Source organism: Tachypleus tridentatus, chromosome 2 (assembly GCF_004210375.1).
Source record: "Tachypleus tridentatus isolate NWPU-2018 chromosome 2, ASM421037v1, whole genome shotgun sequence".
Taxonomy (NCBI): domain Eukaryota; kingdom Metazoa; phylum Arthropoda; class Merostomata; order Xiphosura; family Limulidae; genus Tachypleus; species Tachypleus tridentatus.
Window position 1 is genome coordinate 104,986,728 of NC_134826.1, and position 22,711 is coordinate 105,009,438.

General features: G+C 31.1%; 1 protein-coding gene across 15 annotated transcripts in view; it reads right to left on the bottom strand.

Moving 5' to 3' along the window:
- The window catches only part of LOC143244753 (uncharacterized), a 145,687-nt gene that overhangs the window by 110,804 nt on the left and 12,172 nt on the right, over positions 1-22,711 (bottom strand). For 11 of the 15 annotated variants that reach the window (XM_076489997.1, XM_076489996.1, XM_076489990.1 and 8 more), the window contains 3 exons: positions 10,338-10,450; positions 9,048-9,121; positions 2,642-2,926 (listed from right to left, as the gene is read on the bottom strand). In XM_076489997.1, coding sequence (XP_076346112.1) covers positions 2,642-2,926; positions 9,048-9,121; positions 10,338-10,450 — 472 coding nt within the window. The remainder of the gene's footprint in view (positions 1-2,641; positions 2,927-9,047; positions 9,122-10,337; positions 10,451-22,711) is intronic. The other 4 variants (XM_076489999.1, XM_076489998.1, XM_076490001.1 and 1 more) reach the window with 1 other exon arrangement.

Genomic DNA, 22,711 nt, shown 5'->3' on the forward strand with positions numbered 1-22,711 from the left:
TTGACAGTACTCGACTGGTATTTTCTTTACATAAGGCCTCCAACTCTTGCAAGTTTTTCAGATGACGCTGATAAACCCTGATCTTCAACTCATGCCAAACGTTTTCAATTAGGTTGAGATCAGGAGACTGCGACGACCACTCCAGAACACTTATATGGTTCCTCTACAACCAGGACTGCACATATTTCGATGTGTGCTTAGGGTCATTGTCGTGCTGGAAGATCCAATGACGCCCAAGCCGCAAGTTCCGAGCATCATTCCTGATATAAGTGCCTAATATATCAACGCACTCTTCTTTTTTCATGATTCCATTGATGTGGTGAAGATTGCCTACACCAGAAGAGCTGAAGGAACCCCATAGCATGATCCAGCCACCTCAGTGTTTAACTGTACGGACATTGTTCATTGGAAGATTTCGTTCCCCCTTCTTACGGAAAATATAGCAAACATCATTGTGGCCGAAAAGCTCGATTTGAGTCTCGTCTGACCAAAGAATACTCTTCCAATAGGTAAAGGGTTTATCTACATGCTTTCTTGCATACCTCAATCGTTCTTCTAAATAAACAGGCTTGAAATATGGAGTTCTTTGAGGACGACATGCTTTGAACCCAGAAGAGCGTAACATGTTTGTAACTGTAGAGGTGCTTACTTTAACCCCAGTTTCCCTTACCCATTTCTGTATGTCATTACGTGTTAAACAAGGGTTCCTACTAACTTCTATGAGAACCTTCCTCTTTGTTCTATCTGGAATTTTGGTGGGGCGTCCGGAACGAGGGAGGCTAGCAGTTGATCCTGTAAGCTTAAACTTGGCAATTATGCTTTGAACAGTAGATTTCGGCACATTAAGTTGTGTAGCAATACCAGAAAGAGACACACGAGACTTGTATTTTACAATAATTCAGTTTTTTAAATCGCTGGACAGTTGTTTCCTGTTCCCCATGATGACCAAGCAGATAATGACGTAGACAGCGCTAAATGCCAGAAGTAAATATTTTGCTGGCTAAATTCTAATAATTATGAAACCAGTATCTAGTTCTGGAATGGTATAATGTAGTTTATTTGCCAAACTAAACAAAGTTTTTACAGGAATATCAGTTTTTTCACATGTTCTGAAATGTACGAACACTTTCCCCTCCTCCTATTTTTGAGTATTTGTTTATAAACAGTTTATTTGTCATTTAATTTACATAAACATTTATGTAGATGTGTGTTAGAATAATATTTAAAATATACCATATGTCTATTAGCCTAATTGTGATACTTAAGTTATCAGCAAAAAAACTACTCAGGACACAGGGGTACGAACACTTTCTGTTGTAACTGTAATAAGTATTCTCATACACTGATTAGGTGGAGAGATATTGTGGTAGGTTTACTAAGTATAATTTATCATCAAACATAAAAGATAGGAGATTCCTATTTTATACTCTAGTTTATCATTATTGATAATTCGAGTTTCTAATACACCAAAAACTGTAGACTTTACATTTTATGATGCTGACAATATAATTAATTTGTGTTAAAACAAGAAAAATGTATCATTTTACACACACAAAGTGATATTTGGAAACTATTCTAAATATTCACTTTTGAATTTAGAAATTACAAATTTGAATTACAAACTATAATTTGATTCCAAATCTATGATGTAAATTCATAAAGTAGTTTTTTTTAAAAATTTATTTTATACAAATGTCTATAAATATACATGTAAAAACAGCTGGTTTGGGTTGAGAAAATTTTTTATGTAGAGGAGTGAACAATGTTTCGACCTTCTTCGGTCATTGTCAGTTTCACAAAGAAAGAAAGAGGTAACTGACCAATAGCTGACCACATGTTTGAAGGGGGTTGTGTACTGAGTGTAGGAATGAAGAAAGCATGCTTAGATGTTTGAATATTTTTTAATATAGGTATAAAGATGTTCCTTTGTATTGGTTTATTTTGGGCTTGAGTTGTTGTATAAGTAAGGCTTCTTTAATTTTGCATTTGCTTATGTTTGTTTCTTTATTTAATATTTGGGTGTTCTATGGTTATGTTGTGTTTATTCAATTTGCAGTGTTCGAAAACGTGTGAAGGTGGCTGTGTTCTTTGAATCTGGTTTCCATTTTTCTACTTCAAACATCTAAGCATGCCCTCTACATTCCTACACTCAGTTACACAACCCCCTTCAAACATGTGGTCAGCTATCAGTCAATTACCTCTTTCTTTCTTTGTGAACCTGACGATGGCCAAAGAAGGTCAAAACATTGTTCACTCCTCTACATAAAAAATTTTCTCAACCCAAACCAGCTGTTCTTACATATATAATTTTTTCTCTACAAGTGGGTTTTCTCGTCATCATTGAATGTTTAAAATTTGATGACACGCTCTGCCTACTACCCAAGTGGGGAGGGTTAATGTCTCCATACAAATAACTGCAGTTATCTTTAACAAACATTTTTTCACATTAATGATATTTTTATGTATTCTACATTTGAAAAAAACCACAGTTGCACACTTAAACACTTATTTAACAATTGTTAAGTGTACCAAATCTTCAAAGTTTATAAAACCTGAGTATTACTGTTTTCTAGATTAGATTCTAACTCAGAATTTAGTTAAAATAAATTTAAGTGATCAAACCCTAACAGCCCTCTTTCACCTTTCTGATTCCTTTGACTCGTATGAATTTCCAGGTTGTTTTGAAACCTGCTGAGGTATATGACAACCTGTTCCAAAACTTCTTCTCTGTGGACTCAGCACAATGGTTTCATTCTCTTCTTTAATACGTTCCTTTGGATCTGAAGTCCTTCGTTTGTGAACTGCACCAGTCTCTTTCCCCACTTCATAGGGTCTTTCACATTTCATTCTCTTCTCCTCTACAAGTTCTTGCTCTTCTTGATGCACAGCAGAAAACCAATTCAAAGGGTCCCACAACCCAGAAGAGCTGGTAAGAAAAGTTTCAGTTTAGTGAAAGTGGAAAATAAATAAATAAAAATCTGAACAGCAGCTTTGGTATACGACACGAGAAATTTCTTAAGAATGACAATGTTCAAGTGTAAACTTTTTATATCTTTATTTTACTCTCAATTTTGTGTGTGTGTTCTTTAAACAAGGTTTTATGATTATCAATTGATATGTTATTACACTCTGTTTTCTAAACCATGTGCATAAAATAAAACTTGCTTAAATTTATTTTCAAGAGGTACCTTACAAATTTTTTTTTCAAATGAAATTTAGAAAACAATTTTTTACCCATTTAACATTTTCATATTAACCCTCTCACAACACAGTCTCCCTTAATTTGACTGACCACATGACCTCTTTGTATTTCTCGAGTCTTTATAGATTTAATACTTCTAGCTTTCAAAATGGTGTGTATATCTTTACAGAATTTGGCAGTTTTTCAGTTAACATCACACGTCTTTCACAAACAAGAAATCATATTTTTAGTGAAGTATTTTTGTTAAGTTAAAATAACAGTTTGTTTATGAATATACTATGTTTTGAATAGTCCTTGCATAATTTTCGCATTAAGATTAAAAATACTTTTAATCTAAAAACTTAAAATTTCCTTTGTGCAATTCCTAAAACCTCCTAAATGCATTTCAAACGTTTTCTTTTTAGTAAATCTTTGAGGTTTATCGATTATTTTCTCTACTCTATATCAAAATGGTATCTATTAATTTGACTGACCTTGTACCCCCAAATCAAAGTATATCTTAATTTTTTTTCTAAAAAGACTTCAAATTCTAACATGAAACAACATTAATTTGTATTACACTAAGTAGCTTTAAGCTCACATAACAGTATACATCTATTTATAATTAAATTTTATTTTTCTGTTACCTTCTAAACCGTGTCTAAATATAACCCACACCATTATAAGTTGTAAATCACTCAGAGCACATGCAGCTCCCATTATGCTATCAAATTACATTACCTGTGTGTTCTTTGCTGGTATGCCTCATGAAACTTTTTTATATTATTTACTTTACCTAACCTAACCTTAATTAACTTAGAAATATCTATATTTTTAGAATTTAGTTACTTTTATAATAATTAATAAAAACATACACTTTAGAAAAGTACTTGCCCAATCTTCTTTTTTTCTAATGGTGGTAAAGGACTAAATAATTAAATTATTTTATTTTATTTAATTAAATAATGCACTGAAGACCATAGACTAATGACATGTAGACAATTTCCCCAAACTCTCAAAATTTTTCTTCCTTCGTAACTAAGCAACAAGAGCACAGTTACAAATTCATCCAAATTAGTTAAGTTTATCTGTACATTGCTTGTATTCCGAGTGAAACTGACTATATGTTCAGAACATTTTACTTGTCACTTGACAGATGAAAACCTTGACTTTTCAAAGGTAAGAGGCAATGTATAATTAAACATAAGAGAGAACTATGCACAAATCCTGAAAGAGAGAATGACTGGTGGATGTGGTAGGAGGGTCCAATTTTCTGGAAATTCAATAGCTCTATACCTAAATAAAATCAAAGGCTATTAAAGTTATGGTTCATCTGAGCAAAGATGATTCTGTAGTGAATAATTCAATTTCATACTTTCTCAAGAGGTGGCAGATAAAAAATAAGTCACACCAGGGGAAATTCTAGATTTCTTAAAATATTGCCTTGTAGAATTAGGAACTTAACACTTACATACTACTAAAATATGGATTTTTGGTCACAATTTTATGCTATAATAAGTTGTAAAACAAATTCAAAGTAGTTTAATAAAATTTTGAATATAAGACACTAAGACTATGCCAAGCATAGTAAAGAGTTAAGGCATACTTGTAAGATTAGGAATTTTTAAACCATAATACTTAAACCTCTTAAATCAACAGAAATTTATCACTGAATAATGATGCATGACCTGGGTGATCATTAAATACACAAATAAGAAAATTTGCTACTTACTAAATCTATTTCCAATTATCATATTTTTTACAGTTTTAGTTATTTCATGGTTTGAGATTTTTACAGTAGGGAAATCATATTTTTAAACAGAACTATATATTGCTTAACTGCTGGATATTGTTCCTCTTTATAGCTAGTAGTGTTCTTCCTTGCTTAGTTCTCATCACATTTTATCAACAACCAAGAAAATTAAGCAGGACAAGAAACCTGACTAGTAATGTTTGAAATAAATTGCAGTCCTTAATAATATTGATCTACCTGAAATTGTTTCTCTAGTCTTCAAATGAATAGTTGTAAATTATCCCCATCAATAACTGTTAAGCATGAAAATGTCCAAAAACAAAAGTGTGTAATTTCAACAAATGAATATAATACTATGTGTGAGAAAACAGACAGTAATTTGAATAACTTCCCTCCATGCAAGTCATTGATATATTTAAAACACATCAAGCTATAGCAGGGGAAAACAATCTTTTATTGTTTTCTTGCAATATTGAAAACTAACAAAAATACAATCTAACAAAGGTAAAACCAAATGATTAAGGAATAACATGATTACAGAGAAGCTATAGAAATTCAACATTAAAACAATTTCACATAATTTAAAGTACTATCATGTTAGCATCTGCCCTAAATAGAAAACGAGTTCACTTACAAATTACATTTTTAACTCAAATTCTGCTGTAGTTGAATGAAAGGTCTAAACATTATACATCATGAAAAGATCTACAACAAAGTTAAAGTGAAAAGATTATTCATATATATCACTTTTAACACAACAGAAAACTCAAGAAAAGAAAATACTTTGTAGTACAACATTAGCTTCAGGCAATATAACTGAAAGTCAACTCAAACTATTGATCAGAAAATGTAGGAATACATCAGTTGGCTTATGCTTGTATAATGTGGCAGGTGAAGAAGTTTATGATATCAGTTTAATTCATGCTTTGTAAAGCTCACAGGAAATCTGTAAAATACTCAAAATGTCTCACAAGAAGAACTAAAGGTGCACAACCAAGGTTATCAAGGTTATTAATCAAAATTTTGACTTTTTCTTGTTCCTGGGCATAAAGTGTTATTTCTTAATTTCTTATGCCTAAAGTAAATGGAAAAAGACTTATTTTTCCCTTCAAACTTTGCTTTTGTGACCTGGAAGCATATAATAAAAACATGATGGGATACTATATTTTGTGGCTGATACGTGAAAGTGATTTACATTACAGTCGCAAATATCGAAAAACTACTAACTTCTAAACATTTTTGTATAACTTTAGTACAAATACACGTAAACCTTGATTCTTATGTTGTTTTATTCAGACCTTATATAAATGAAAACGTGCAAATTTGCCTGTTTTTACATAGAAAAAAGGTTAATTTCTAAATTTCATTATCCAGGTCACAAAAGCAAAGTTTGACAGGAATATTAGCCATTTTCTGTAATTTTACAACATAAGCAATTAAGAAATAACACATACTATCCAGGAACAAAATGTGTGTTACACAGTGTTATTAAACAAAAAGATAAAGGTGTCAACTCTAATGTTGCAAATTTTATTGTCAATGAAGTAAACAAAAAAAAACCCAACAAAAACCGAAATAATTTTGTAACAATAATGACACTAGTTTTATTACAATGCTACCTTGCTGTTTTAAGTTTATGACATTATGTAGCACCAATCATTGTACTAGCTTCATTACAATGTCACCTTGCTTTTTTTAGGCTTATAAATTCAGCAAGTCTCAATCACAACCCTACCTCTATTATAAAGCTACATGAATGTCATACTTTAGTACAAGAAATAATTATTTAAAAAGAAAAAAATACATTTAAGTAAACTTTCTCTTGTTCATTTTGTTAAATAAAACTTCAAGAAACATGTATTTGTCTAGTATTTCTTCCCTATGATAAACTAAATTAGTATATGATGTATATCATTAATCATTCCTCTGAGCAGAAGACTTAAACAACACATGGCAAATATTTATGGTTCAATTCATGGCACTTCTGCCATCTACTGTGTCTATACCTTGTGTACTCTTAACAAAGACAGAGAGAGCAGGAATGGTATGAATATAAACAAATAATTCCCCATTATTTATCGATAAAAACTTAATATTGCAACACGCACGTAAAAATTACTTCAGGAAATATACTGCTGTTTTAAAGTAAGAATGAGAATGCATGGTACAAATTTGTTCAATAAAACATAACTTTAAATTATGCTGTATTTAATAATAGTTGTAATGTGTATACAATTCCATAGTCATAGAATAAGCAATGTTTTGGTGACGGGAAGATCATAAAATTTTATTGTGTCCAAGTCTTACAATCCCAGTAGTCCTTTTAGATGTGTAATACAGTGAAAAATAAATAAAATAAAATATACTAAGCATTTGGCCTGAAAGTTTGATTATTTGAAATAGAGATGTTCAAGTGCTATCACAAGAAAATCTTGTTTAAGAGAAATCAAGCATTTTCTTAGCTTACTTTTTGCAGAGCTGCAACTACTGTAAATAGGTATTTTAAGGTTCTGACACATTATATGAAGTTCCATAATCATGAAACACTACAATTATAGGAATGAACACTCAGTTGCAGTGCAATGACTGTTCATTATCACATACAAAATACCAGCAATAATGTACACTAAGATGTACACAAGTTCTACAGATTGAGGATTGTTCGTGAGTTTTGGAATCTGGATGAATAAATACAAGTAAAAGGATAAAAGTTAAAATGCCAAAAGGTAGGAAAATATTGGAAAAACAAAGAGGCTAAAAGTTGTTATATAAATGAATTAATATTAATAGCACCTTTTGTCATCTCAAAAATCTCAAATTTTATTTGTAACATCTCCAAAACTTTCTAAATAAATTTCAAATGTTTTTTTCAGTAAAACTATATTACATCTGTTATTTTCTCCACTATATCTATAAGGTTGTTCAATATGACTGAACTCATAAACACCACAAAAATGAAATAAATCTAAATTATCCTCTTTCCTTTCTAGATTGACATTGGCTTTAAACTCATAACAGTATGAAACTATTCATACTTAAATTTTATTGCCTTTTTTAACCCAAAATGTTTTTTGAACCATAATTTGTAAATCATTTAGTAAACATGCAGTTCATATTATGCTATCAAATGATATTATAAATGAGCTGACTCAAGAGTATGCCTTATGAAAAAAACTTATTTTCCATAATCTAACCTTAACATAAATTTCATATTTTAGTTAATACAATATACACTACATAATATATAAATTTTTATTACTATAATAATAATAAATAAAGAATAAACATAAAAAACAAGAAAAACGTATTTAAATGGGTCATTGACTTTTTTCAGCTGTTGATTTTCAAAGGCACATTGATCTTTTTTTTTTTTTTCTTTATACTAATGGTGGTACTACAAAGAATACAGATAATAATGGGCAAAAACAATGTCCCACAACTACCAGAATTTTTTTAGCTTTCTGACTATGCAACAGTTCTGTTACAAATTCATCTAAGCTAGTTTATGTGTTTCCTGTCAAAATCAAGCTTGAACTGAAATCAAAATTGACAATTCTCTTGGTTATAAATAATATACCACTAAGCAGAGAACTACTGGCAATTTCTGAAAGAAAGAACACCCAAAAGAGATCTGTATACATGTTTCACAGTTCTGTAATCAAATAAGAATAAATATGAAAATTTTTTCTTAATAACGAGAAACCCACTTGAAATACAAATGTATCTCAGAACAGCTGGTATGGGTATTAAACACCTGTATTGATAATAAGAAGAGAACAATGTTTCAACCTTCCCAGGTCATCTTCATGGTAAGAAAGAGAGTTTGCAAATGACCATTGCTGGACACGTCTTAGGGACAAGAGTATAAATGGGTACGGGATTGAAGCCATACTTATACAGCAAAAACTAAAACCAAAATTAAACCAATATAAAGGAATACCTTTATACCAATACTAATAAACTTACATCCAACTGCAATGCCCCCTACAATCCCCTGCACAAAAACATGTGCACAAAGAGACAGTTAAACCAATTAGTAAAAACATTAATTATCAGATGCACCTTCATTACCAGTGACTACACACATTAACATATGTAGTACAAAAAACATACTTGTTAAACTCCAAGTCTAAACAACTAGGTCTCTTCCTGGCAACTGGTAACATTGAAATCCCCATCAGTTCCTCCTGAAATGTACACCAAGATACACATTCTGTTTGTTTATTAGTAACGACATACACTGAGATTTACAATTTGTTCTTAACTTTAGTTCTCATCAAGTGAATTTTGTCAGAATACACTGACACTGTTAATCATTTTTAATTCAAAATTATGTGCATTTAATGAGCTAGATATTACTAGAAATTGTAAGTAAAAATTATTTTACAACTTTGAACTTATATTATCAGTCCCATCTGAAATATAAAAATAGAAATTTAATATTTCAGATTCTTTTACTAAATGAGGCAGGTATTTACTTGAAATAAAATAGCAGGAAAATAGTACCTAGATCTTAACATTTTAAAACAATACTATCCTTAAAAACACAGTGAAAAAAATTTCAGGTGGTCATTTATACATCATACAGGGAAACAGAATGAGGACATTTCTGAGGGATTAACTCAACTCCTTAGAGGAGGAATCACATTTCAACTTCAACTCCAGGGTAGGGATTAGGTTTAAACAACAGCTTACATTGCTACAATTCTGATGAGGGAAGGAGTCACAATCACATATAATCCTTATACTGGAGACTGAACATTTTAATACTTCTTACAAAATAGACTCAATTTTTCCTAGTAGTAAGATTACAAGTAATTATTTTAAAAATTAAAAAGCATAAATATGCATAACATAAACACAACCATTCTTTCAGGAAAAATGTTTCCACTCTTAACAGTTTCTTTTACCAAGTTATTTATAACTTGATCAAATATTCTAAGCAGAACTATCCATGTCAAATCAGAAAGATGTTAATGTCAAGAGAAAGTGAAATGACTGATAGTTTTGGTACCTCATAAAAGTTTCTAATTGCAAAGAGAGCATCTTATTCATGATTCTCTTAACCATGTTTAAAAGTGATGAATACTACTAATTATCTCATAATTGACAATCAGAGCTGTAAGAATATTTATGTATTAAAGTTTTCCTAGTTATGAATGTTTGAAATATTCATTATCTACTTAGAAACCCAACATCTTTTACCAGATTCAAGGTCTTATTACAAAAGCCAACCTAGCCTCATGACAATAACCAAGTTACACTATTTTTTCTTTATTCATATTCACAAATTTCTGTAACAAAAACAAGTTATTTTAACCTTTACTCTTGGTTTAACTTACTTTGGTAACTGTTTTCACATAAACAATTTCAAAAGAAATATCTCTCATTGATTTAACTCACTTTAGTGTACTGATATTTAGGAAGTGGTTTCGGAGAGGTACGACTTTTCAACAAGCCTCGTGAAGATGGTTGACTTAATGTTTCAATTTGATCAGAAAACCCACTTTTTTCATCTGAAACAAAAGCATTGAACTAAAAACATTTAGGTTTTCAAAAACTAAGTAAGGAATGCAGACTAAATATTACCTAAAAATTATTCTTGAATTGCTTACCTTAAAACAAACTTACAAGGAGTAGCAGAATCAGATACAGTTAGGATCAAAGTAATAATTGAGAAACATAGTTGATGTATGCAAAATTGTAGTTTGTGTTAAGTAAGAGCATACCATAATTTTAATTTTTGTATTTTCTCTACTTTATTTCCTAGTCTTGTACTTAACTAAAAACATTTTATAACACAACTACAGTAAATTTATGTTTTAAATTATCTTATTCAAATACACACATTTATATTTGTTTAAATTGCTTTTAACAGTATACTTATGCATTAAATTTCACAGATCAAAGAAGCAGTCAGTAATAATGATTAACAGATAATCCAATGCAAAAATAAAATCATCTAATGCCATGACAAGCGAAAGTATTTTATTTGAAAAGTGTTTTCCAAATAAGTAACTGTAAAATACAAAATGAAATGATTAATGAAGGTTGAATAACATTTTGTTCTATCCAGAATAATCAAAGAGGAAGAATAACTACAAAAACTCTCCCATAAAATCTATCAAAATTGCTTTGAAACACTAGGTTTAAAAATAATAGAATAAATGCTTGAATTAATTTTTTGGCTTATGTTTATTTGTTTAAAATTAAGCACAAATTACAAAATGAACTATCTGTGCTTTACCCCTCACAGATATTTCTATTGGTGCGAGTCCAGACATACAGCTTTCCCACTGGTGAGCTTTGGAGTATAAAACAAATTACTAAAGAACAGTTCGATACATTAAAATTTTGTTATGAAAAACACCAACATTTTTCACATTTATGTTAAAAAGAGATATTTATCACTGTGTTTAAGGTGTTGCAAACTGCATGCAAAACCAGAAAAAATATTTTTCGTTGGAGTGATGTAACTTATTTACAAATTAAACTATTTGTCAATACAAAATATAGCAATTACAACATATAAAAAAATTTGAATGCAAAAATCTTCACACGCAAGCATTCAAAGTTTGTGGAACTTCAAGTTTGATGAATTGTAGTAGAAATATTGATTAATTTAGTTTGTACTTCCCGCACTTAATTAGCAGATACTTTTCTCTCCACTGTAGTTGAATACTTTTATCCTCAAGAAGCTTATAAAATGAAAATTCATAATGTTATAACACCACATGTTCCTAAATTCTAAGAACTTGTGAATGAAAGTAGAGATGAGTGTTCATCATTATGTCAACCACTCAATATCTAATGCCCTATGCCCAATACCAGGGCTTATTAGACTGGCTGGGGCAACACAGTTGTGATTAAGATTAGTGTTTGAATGGACTCTAAAATTTCTGTGTAGATTGATATCTGGGTTGCCAAAAATTTTTAATCATTATCAACATAAGAGTTTCTAACATGCAGAAGACAATATGATTACACAGTTGAAATTTACTTCATGCACAATGTGGTCTTTTTTATTTATTTTTTTAGTAAAAATATATATAAAACTGACAATAATAAAATGCTATGAATGTTTCAATGGAAAATTAAAATGAAATAGTACACAATACACTTTTAAGTGAAAGATCAAAATTATAGTAACCCTGAAACATTTTGCAGCAACAGTATGTAGGCTATTGTATGTATTCTCAATATTCTGCATGAGGTACTGAAGCAACTTCAAACAAATCTCTCTCTCCATTTTTAAACTTTTCATCAATTAGTAATGTACACCAATTTAGTGGTTATGAAATTAACATCAAAGCTTCCAACTGTTTCTTTGATTAGATACTATTAACTTATCAAACTGGTAATGTAAATTTGTAACTGGTAATGAAGCAAAGTAATCTTTATCAGTTCACACCTAATGCTTTACCAATTCACCCTAGTTGTCATTACACAATACCTGCACTGTACAGACAATATCTTTACATTATAACACACAATGAGAGATTACAAAACTGCTGAGTGCACCATCACTATCAGAAGAGTTAGCAGAATTGATGGATGAAGCTTACCTCAAATATTTCAACAATAAAACATTTTGATAAATCCCAATTAAGATTAGTTTGCAAGTTTCCAATTTAAATTACAGTAAAGCACCGACTACAGCAATTATCACTGCATCCTAACACCACAAATCATGACAAGCAGCAGTTAGCTACAGTGGAAACAAGTTAAAATAGTTATGCAAAAATTTAGAAACATCCAGAAGATCTATTTGTACTGATAAAATAATTTACAGTAAGAATAAATCAGACTTGCTAAAGTTTAAAACAGCTTTTACCATTATGAAACCCTTGGGTCTCATTTACATTCTGGAACAGTCAAAACCTACAACTTTGGTGAAGAGACTGATGGAGGCTGGGAATATACATTTCATTAAAGAGAAGAAAAATATCTGGACAACGTATGTGAAATCTGTCAGCTTGCTTTTACAAAATTCTGCAAACACTGAGATGTCCATCCAGCAAAACAAAGTGTACTGACTGATCCATGCATTTGATCCGAGGCATACTCCAGCCATGCAACAAAACAATAATAAGTAACACCTTTTTGCTCACCCCCTCACCAGAGCTATGTGAACAATGGCTTGTGTTTCTGCACCACAATCAGAATGAGCTTTTTCAAGATCCACTTGATCTTTGAATTTAGAAGATAATGAAGATCAGCTGAAGCAGCAGAGATTGCCCTAACATACCTTCTTCCTTGTCAGCTTCATAAACAGCAAGAAACTTTAGTAAACCTAAAACTATGCTTGCAGACAAAATAAAATGACCTGAGGAAAACACCAAAAAACTAACCATTATGTGCAACACCAAAATTTGTCAAATATGGTAATAAATAATGATATTCTAGTTTGTTAATTTGCCGCATTGCCACTATGCAACAAACTGTTACTTTGACAGTTATATTTAGTTTGAAATCAATTTAAGCATTCCTTCAAAATACAGAAAGTACTGAGTTTAATTTAAAATTGTACCAAGAACTGCTGAAAGGATTATTCTCTAATCAAACTTTTTCTGTACATTAATTCACTTAACAATGTAAAAGGTTATTACTTCTGAGGACTTTTTTCTGTTTAGCCATGTAAGTTTTAACATATTACAGTGTTACTTTTAAATATTATTAAAAACTCTTTCTTCTACCATCCACCATATATCTGTAGGATATTTTTTGAGATTGTTGGATATTCTTGTCCAATTAGTTTTTCCTATTGTAATCCCTTTCCAAATAATCAACTTTTTCAGCCAGGGTTCATCCTGAGATCAACCTTGTAACCATTCTATGTTTGCCATAGTTTACACACTATAAATTTATATCAATACGCATATGTTTGAGAAATTTTGCAGATTGTCAGTAAATATCATAAGGCTTGTGTGCAAAACATTTTTTCTTAACATTTAAAATTTCTAAGTAGTGTTTTTCTCATGCCTTTATTCTTTTTTAATGTTGACCATCAAAATGCCAAGTGATACTGATTTTATATCCAGATAATTATCTTTTTACGAAGGCATTTTTATTTTATGTTACTTTTATCAATGAATCTTTGTACAAGTTTAGTCACGTTAACTGAGCTTGTACTAAACATAAAAATTAAAAAGTAAATTAAGTTCTTCTCATTCTAGAATAACTAGAAGTTATAACAAAAAAACAAAAATATTTAGCCAAGATAACTTAAATGTCATAAAATTATACATTTATTATTTTTATTATATTGACCTTCCAAATGTGCCTGGCTAACACTACAGAAGTTACAATGATATGGCACATGCACTCACATTACTATATTTAAGGATACAAAACTGGTTTTTACGAAGTGACCTCCCTTGGCTGTATTTTAGGGACTAGTATTTTGTAAAATACAGCCACATTTCCAATTACAATGCACATGTATTATTATTTACAAAACTTTCTTAAACATATTTTTCTTAAAACACAGAACAGTTAATAAAAAATTATCTTCTATTTACAAACTTAGTACGTTTGCCAGTTGTTATAAGTTGCTAAGCCTTATAAAGTTTTGCATGTAGAAAATGTAAAAAAATATTTTGCTTTATATACACATTTCAAATAAACAAAAATCTCATATTGCTATATCAGTATTACAGAATTCAACTATAACTTATCAAGCTTGGTAATTAAGCTATATTTGGATTTTTTTTAAGGACACTTCAAGCTCACTAAAGACTCACCTTACCTTCTTCCAACATATTATGAAATGAATGAGTTTGCAGCTCTAACATTTCAATGACACTAAAAAACTACTAACGGGACAGTCTGAGCTCACAATTGGTTATTCATGTCATAGAATGAAACAAGTGTACATAATGAAGTGTTTCCAAAAATGGAAAGAGATGGGTGGAGCCACTGTGTGTGATTCAATAATGTAACAATATCTTAACAAATAAAGCCAGAATGTTCTTATTTTATATTCTAGCTCATCAATATCAGTAATTTGAGTTCCTAATTCATGTGAAACTAGACTTTGTATTTGGACACCATAAACTTTTAATTTGAAGTAGTACTACATTCAACAAAATTACACCACATGACACACAAAAATCGATACGTGTTTTTAAAATTTACTTTTAAATTAAAAAAATACATAATACTAAAATTTGAATTATAACAAACAATTCAATACAATATTAATAGACATAAATTCATAAAATAATCATTCAATTAAATTTTGATTGCAAGTCAATAAACATGATGATATGGCCTTTGACTTCTCACCAACATTGGTAGGATTAATTGATGGCATTGTATCAAAATTTTTATTTAAAAAATATAAAAAAATATGAATTGCATCTTTAATTTAAAAAAATAAAATCAGAAAATATCTCCCAAATTCCAAAGTAATAAAACAGTCTTGATAGGGTTTTAAATGAATCTCATAAATTATGTAGCTAATAACATAGTCTAACTACGATTATGCAATATTATAAACCTTTAACAACTAGCATGCACTGATTAATCAACTGGATATTTTTACGCTTATATTTGTATTTTATGGCCTCAATGGTTCAGCTTATGAGATTTAGGTTTGTCTTTAACCCATATTAATTAGGAGGCTGTAATACAGAATAACCCTAACAGTAAAAATACATAATACTGAAACTTTTCCAGGTATAAACAAAAACAAATAGACTTACTAAGCTCTTTAATATGGAAAGCAAGTTCAACTACTAATTACTTCAAAACAAGAATTAAATTTGAATTTTACATTTCATCAATAATTCAAAAGTCACATCTTCAAACTGTAAAGCATTCCAGCCATTTAAATTTTCTGATAATTTTCCACAGGTGAGTGACCTTAGTGTTAGCATTAACTTACTATAATGTGAATCTAACTTGTATCTAAACCCCTGACATTTAAATATCTTTATAATCACCTTTTCATTACACTATAAAGAATTGATATAATATATGTATTAAAATGTTGACCATAATCCAATTAACAGAATCAGTTAATCAGCCCCTTCTTCATGTGCACCACACCATTAAATGACTCAATGTCTCTCTTTTTAAAAGGGTACCACATAACATTATAAAATTCCAAGTGAGGGCAAACTAAGATTCTATTGTATTTCAATTTCTATGAGTTACAATAACAAAATAGACAAAAGATCACTTAAAACCAAAAATACTATTAATTGTAATATTACATGATTATGAAAAGGCAAGGTCATTTTAAAATAAAAAGATTTTTTTTCATATGATTGATAAATATGATTAATTAATATAAAATACTCACAATGAAGATCATTACTGCTATAATTAATATAGTGCATTTTCCAATAAAATGTTTTCTACTGTGACTGACCTATCAGCTAATGCACCAATAGTATCTCCACAGAATTTTGATCACAAACATTTTCACTGGAAAGTGCAACTTAACATACTAATAAATCTTTAATAGAAACAAAATAGAATTCAAGACAATATAATTTGACCAAAAGTATTGATGGAAAAAAAAAAATGTGTGTGTGTGTACACACACACACACACACACACACAGTCAATTCTTGGATAACATCAAGCAACTGCAGAAAACATGAGTAAGCCACTCTAAAGCCACATATACTAGATTAAAGTACAACTATGAGAATACAATTTACAAAACAAATAATTACTTCTCTGCTTCATGCACTATCACTGGTTCCATCTTTTCAAAAGCATGCATTTTACATTAAACTTTTGTATCCTTTAACATCTATAGAAAAATGAAAGCCCATTAAATGGTTCTCACATTACAGCTTTAACATCAGAGATTATTTTCTTGGATACAGGTATCTGACAGTACACATAGTATACAGAAAAACAGTAATACAGATAAAATAAGTTATTAAAAATGTAAATCAGAACTATGTTCTTCAAAACAAGCTCAGAAACCTTGTTAGTTTTAGTTAAATGGTTTTGTTTTCAACTTTTGTATATTATGTTTCAAGAATTATATTTGTTTTAGTAGGTGCTAACTGCAAACTGATGACAGTATCAGAGATTCCAATTTTATTGTAAACATATTACAAATTATGTGTTAAACTTATTTACAATAAATTCAACACATCCAAAACCTATTAGTGCTTAAAATATATTCACTGCAAAAACTATTATTACTCAAGGGGTTTGCAAAAAGTAAAAGTGGAAACTGTTGCTTCAGTATAACTTAATATACACACACATCAAAGGACTTCTCAGTCCTTGAGGCTGTTCCTTTCACAACCATATTTTTGAAAAGTAAAAACTAAAACCCACTATTTTAGTTTATAGGAAACTGACTATCCTTATAAAGTGCTGGTTTTCACTTCTGCCAATATCAACTCATTCCAAAACTTAATCACCCTGCTACAAATATAAAACTGTCTTAGCTGGAGCTTCACATGTTTTCTAAATCAATACCCTAAAATAATTTTGCAAAATTTCAATAAGATAACCATGTACCCTTTTCTCACAAATTACTCCATCATCAGATTTTCCTTACAGGCTTTTTTTTTTTTTTTTTTACCACAAGTCAATATCCTTTCTTAGATATCAAGATCAAACTGTACACAAAATATGAAGTTCAGGCTAATTAGTGATTTGACTTATAATCAGTAAATCTATAAATACATTCTAAATTCTATCTGCTTTAATACTTTCAATTATGCCAAGATACTTTTCAGTCATGCTACCAAGTTGACTCCCATCTACCATCTACAGTAAACGTGTGGTCTAAGTTCTGATAACCCAGTCGCATTACCTTGCATTATTAAATATTTGTACAACCTAATAATAGTTCATGTCATTCTATACACAAGGGTTGTCAATCAAAAAGAACCTATGGCTATGTCTAACATCCAATTAAAATACAATTTTGATTGTTTTTCACACAGTGTTATTCCAAATATATTGTTGAAAGGGATTATTATAACACAACTGAAAAATATTCAATAGTAATAACTCTTATGGATAATGGAACATTATCCATAAATAAATTAAATAATAATAAATAGATATTCAACTAAAGATTTTCTATTTTTCCTTATACTAAATATAAATTTATTTTAAATAATACATTTTCAATTATGGAAAATACTTACTTAGAAGTCATTAGTTTATCAAAGGTAACCTAGGAAAAATAACGTAGTTTAGAGAGAAAAAAAAGTTTTTTTTTCAGTTTGCCAGGACTGGAAAGATCAACTTCAAGTTGCTAGGCCTGTCTCAGCTTTCCTGTGCTATACTTGAATACATCTATGACAATTTATGACCAAGTTTTCTTACTTTCATTTTCATTTTTTTAGGATCTTTATAAGGGTGGCATCACAAATTCTACACTGTAGAAAATTTGAGTGGTTCTGTTTCTATTTCTACTTTTTTAAAACTTGAATAACTTTAAGGATCACTGCCTTCTCAATCTGGCTGCAGACAGAAGGCAAGACATTGTGGGTTTAAGCACTTGCCTCTTTATTCTTGCTTTAATTTTCCATGATGGTCACCTTGTTCAACTTTGGCATTTTGGATTTTACTTAGTAGATGAGCTATCCCAATGCTTTTTGGATGCTATTACCACAAGCTTTAATTCATTATGACTACAGATGACTAACCAGGAATGTAAATGCATTAAATGATTATAAATTATTTACTATTTAATAATGCCAATTTAAATCACCTATTATCACTAATTATAACAGATAATTACTGAGCTATTAACCTATTTATTTATATCTATATCAATATACCTAATGCTGTTTATAGGCAATTAAAATCAGCACTATGAAACACTAATGAACTTATAAAAACCACAAACCACATTATATAATAAAACTGAAGTTCAATCTTGTGTCATAAGTGATGATGCCCATGGCCACTGCATCCAAATACACTGGGAACTTTTGTAGAATCATCATCACTTTAATTCAGACTCAGTTGAGAGCACAACAACTTTACACATCTGTGTAGGCTTAACAATATCACTTTAGCAAAATTTACTGTCCACAAATGCAACGACATCAGAACCTTCACCTTTACCTGCAAGATCTGACAAATTATCAAATACTTCAATAATTATATCATCTTCACTTACATAATGTCTCCTGCAAGAAGCTATTCATTAAAATAAGGGTATTGTATGCAAATATCATAAAAATAATAACTGCCTGGAAAAAAATAAAATGTATCCAACTCCTTTGACACTCTGCACAAAATGCAATAAAATGTGTAACCCATTTGCAATGTGTTAATAGTTATTCATAACTTCAACACAAAATTAAACCAAAAAAAAAATCCACAAAGTAAAACTCTCAACCTCCACCTTTTTATTTAATATTATAAAATATAATAATAATATTCTTACTGAAGAAATAATCCACCCTAAATTGGGCATGAAAGAAAAAACCTACTATGCAAAATATGAAGACGTTATACTATAAGTAAATAAAAGTAAAAACACAGAGTGACTATAAGCAAAATATATCTCTGTACATACCATTTTTATATACATGCTGTGTCTTTTTTGGATAACCATCACCTTTGATTAAGGTCCAAAGATTTTTTTCTTGAGCAAACTCTTGATAAAGTGAGATTGTAAAAATGTTATAAAATAGTAGTTTATTATTGTGGTACCCATATGTGAAAAACCTATTTTTGTCATGCACATTTTTGTAAATTTCTTCTGTGTACATGTGTCTAGATCACAGGTGTAACATTTCAAAACTATTTTTTTTTTCTATTTCTCCAGGGATTCCATTCTTTGCCCATCTAAGCATTGAGATTGCTTGACCAGCCTTTGGAAAGTTCTCCACCAACTTCAATGCCCCCTCTATCTAGGTACTGTATATAAGCACCTCATTCAGATAGTGTAATCACTTTACAAACATAAACCAGCTTGAGTGCAAAGGGAAGGTGGAAGAGTGACAGTGGGAGTAAGTATTACTGGAAATACATTTTCAGTTTAGGAAAATGTTAGCTTCCAAAACATACTAACCTTCAATTACAATACAGCTAGAATCCCAAACTGAGATGGCAGAAGGCTGGTGCAGACATGATCCACACAAAGTGTATGTACAGAATAGCAGTGTACCAATATAAAGATAGTACATGAGTGAGGAACTGTAATATATTCAGAATAGGTATGCTCTTCAACTGGTCCCTGTTCTTGCATCAAAGGTGGAATAGAACAAGAGTAATCATAAGTATAGGCCAGCCCCAACCATACAGACAAGATTCCACAGCTCAAGGTTGGAATTAAATGGTCATGGTGCATATACCCAATGTTGGTGGCTGGGGCTATTAGGCTGCAATGTCACATATATTAAGTTTGATTAGATCCCAACCTGTAGCTGCAGGTTGGTGTGTTTCAAACCATCAGAAATCCTCATGAGAAAGTAAGTGACACTGAAGTGGAAAAACTCTCTCTTTCACCTGAGAAGTCCCCAGGCTCAGAACAACAGGATTGTGAATGCCTTACTAAACTAAAGAAACAGAACTCATCTGGTCTCGAATTATAAACATCAACCTTATTCTCCAACCAAGTGAGCATGGAGTATTCCACTTGCACCTGGAATTATGGAAAGGTTGTGGAAATAATTCAACAAAGGCCAAAGATAAGACCATTTTATTTTGGAAATTATGAGATATATGAACAATATAGAAAACTGACACTGATCGAGAAAAAGGGTCATGCATATCCCAACCAGATAGCACTGTATCAAATTTGAACCAGAACTATGAGTAGGCTCCTATGGAAGCTGGTGTTAGTCCTGCTGATATCTTCAAAAAATAATCCAGGGATCTGAGTAAGAGGATTCCCAACTTTGCACTCTTTCCCAAGAGTGAAGTAAGACATTCAACTTCCCTGGAGGAAAAGTCTGTCTGCCACCTCAGCAAATGAAAACTGGAGGTGGTGAAGACTCTCAAGCTCTTCTTGTAGAGTCTGTGGAGGTACTACACACTGGAGAGTCCTACGGAACAAAGGTCTGGAAACAGTGCAATAGATGAACCAAGTTCTCTACATTTTTTAAAAGTAAACCAATGCTGATTTATTCAACTGAAGGTCAGCAGAGACAGGCATGATCCCCCTTTACCTTTACTCATGACAGTCTACGAGTAGCAGTCAAAGATAATATGGTAATACCCCTAGATGACCTTGTAGAACTTGTTTTGACAGCTTGTTGCAACTTGTAGTAATTACAATAAAAGTGGTTGCCAGTGCAGAATTGAAAAGAGAAAGCATACATACTGGGGCAACACTCACCAGAGAATGGAATCCAGTGAAATCTAAAGGGAGCTTAGAAATAATAGAGTATATGATTGAGAAAGATACTCACTTATGGTTAAATCTCTAATGTTTATAATCAAAATAGCTAAAGGGATAGTAAGCCACTCTGTTATAGTAATGGGTAATAAATCCCATGAAACTGAAGGATCTCAAAGAATAAACAATTAATTCCTAAACCCGAGAAACAAGTTAGTACAAGTCACGTAACACTTCAGCCCTAAGAGGACACAACAAACAATCAGAATCTGATTTATCATAAGGGTGAGAAATGGCAGGCAAATGGACTGGTAAGAAGAATCTCTCTCCTTCCCTGGCTACCACTCTTGGGAAGAAAAGACCTATAAGGGTAAAGAAAGACATTTGAAATGATAAAGCATCCAATGCACATGGATTGCAAACAACCCCAATCAGCCATGTTTATGAACCAATAGTAACAAAAATACAATTTAAGAGAGAAGTGAAACAAAGAAAATGAAGTTAAAGGCTCAAATAAAGAATGAGACAAAGCAAGTAAAACAACTATAACATCCCAACTGCAAAAAGTTCAAGAACATTGATATGGAGGGATAGCTTTCTGTCTAAATATCCTAGAACTTCTGACTTTGAAGATAAACTCCCCATCCTTTCATAGATGCATCTGTGAACAGCTGGATCTCAGGATGATGCAATGGAATGGGTACCCCAATGGTAATGTTATTCTGATATAATCACCATTTACAATCAACTATGTTGCTCCCAAATCAGGAGACAAGATCATCCAATGGATTGGAATGCATAATCCATTGGTCACACAATGATCACTGGAGGGACCTAATATGTGCTCATTCCAAAGGAATGAAAAATTTGATGGATATCCATATATATAAAGGAGAGAAAACAATCCTCTCAGTAGGAGAAGACATAAGTAAAAGCCTGGCAGCTCTTTCCATGACTTTGAGCCTGATGGGGGTTGGTTAAACACGCCTTAAGTAAGTAATGAAAAAACACCCAGACAAACGAGATACTGCATTGGTGATTGAACAGATTTCTCCAGTGGCTTCTGAATGGAGAATATGATATTATTGTTCTGCTCATTGCTGGAATGGTGCTAGAAAGAGCCAGACATCCATATAATGTGTACACAAGCCCAAATAATGCATTTGACAAGAAAAGGCTCCAGTAACTTAGCAGAAGACATAAGGTGCTGATGCAAGTCTAAAAGGTAGAGCCTGGAGCTTCAGGACTTGAACCTTGCCCACAAACCTGAGGAATCTCTGGGAAGATATTGTTATGGGAATTTGAAGATAAGTGTCAGTATCAAACTTGGTTATCCAGAATCCTGGCACAAAGTACAACTGTAGGTTGAGAGAATATTTCATTGTAAAGTGATGAAGATCTAAAAATTGATTGCATCAAAACAGGTTGTGATTGGGCACCAATCTTCTGTTTTATTGGGTAAAATGAGTGAGTGCGACTAAAATCCAAGAAG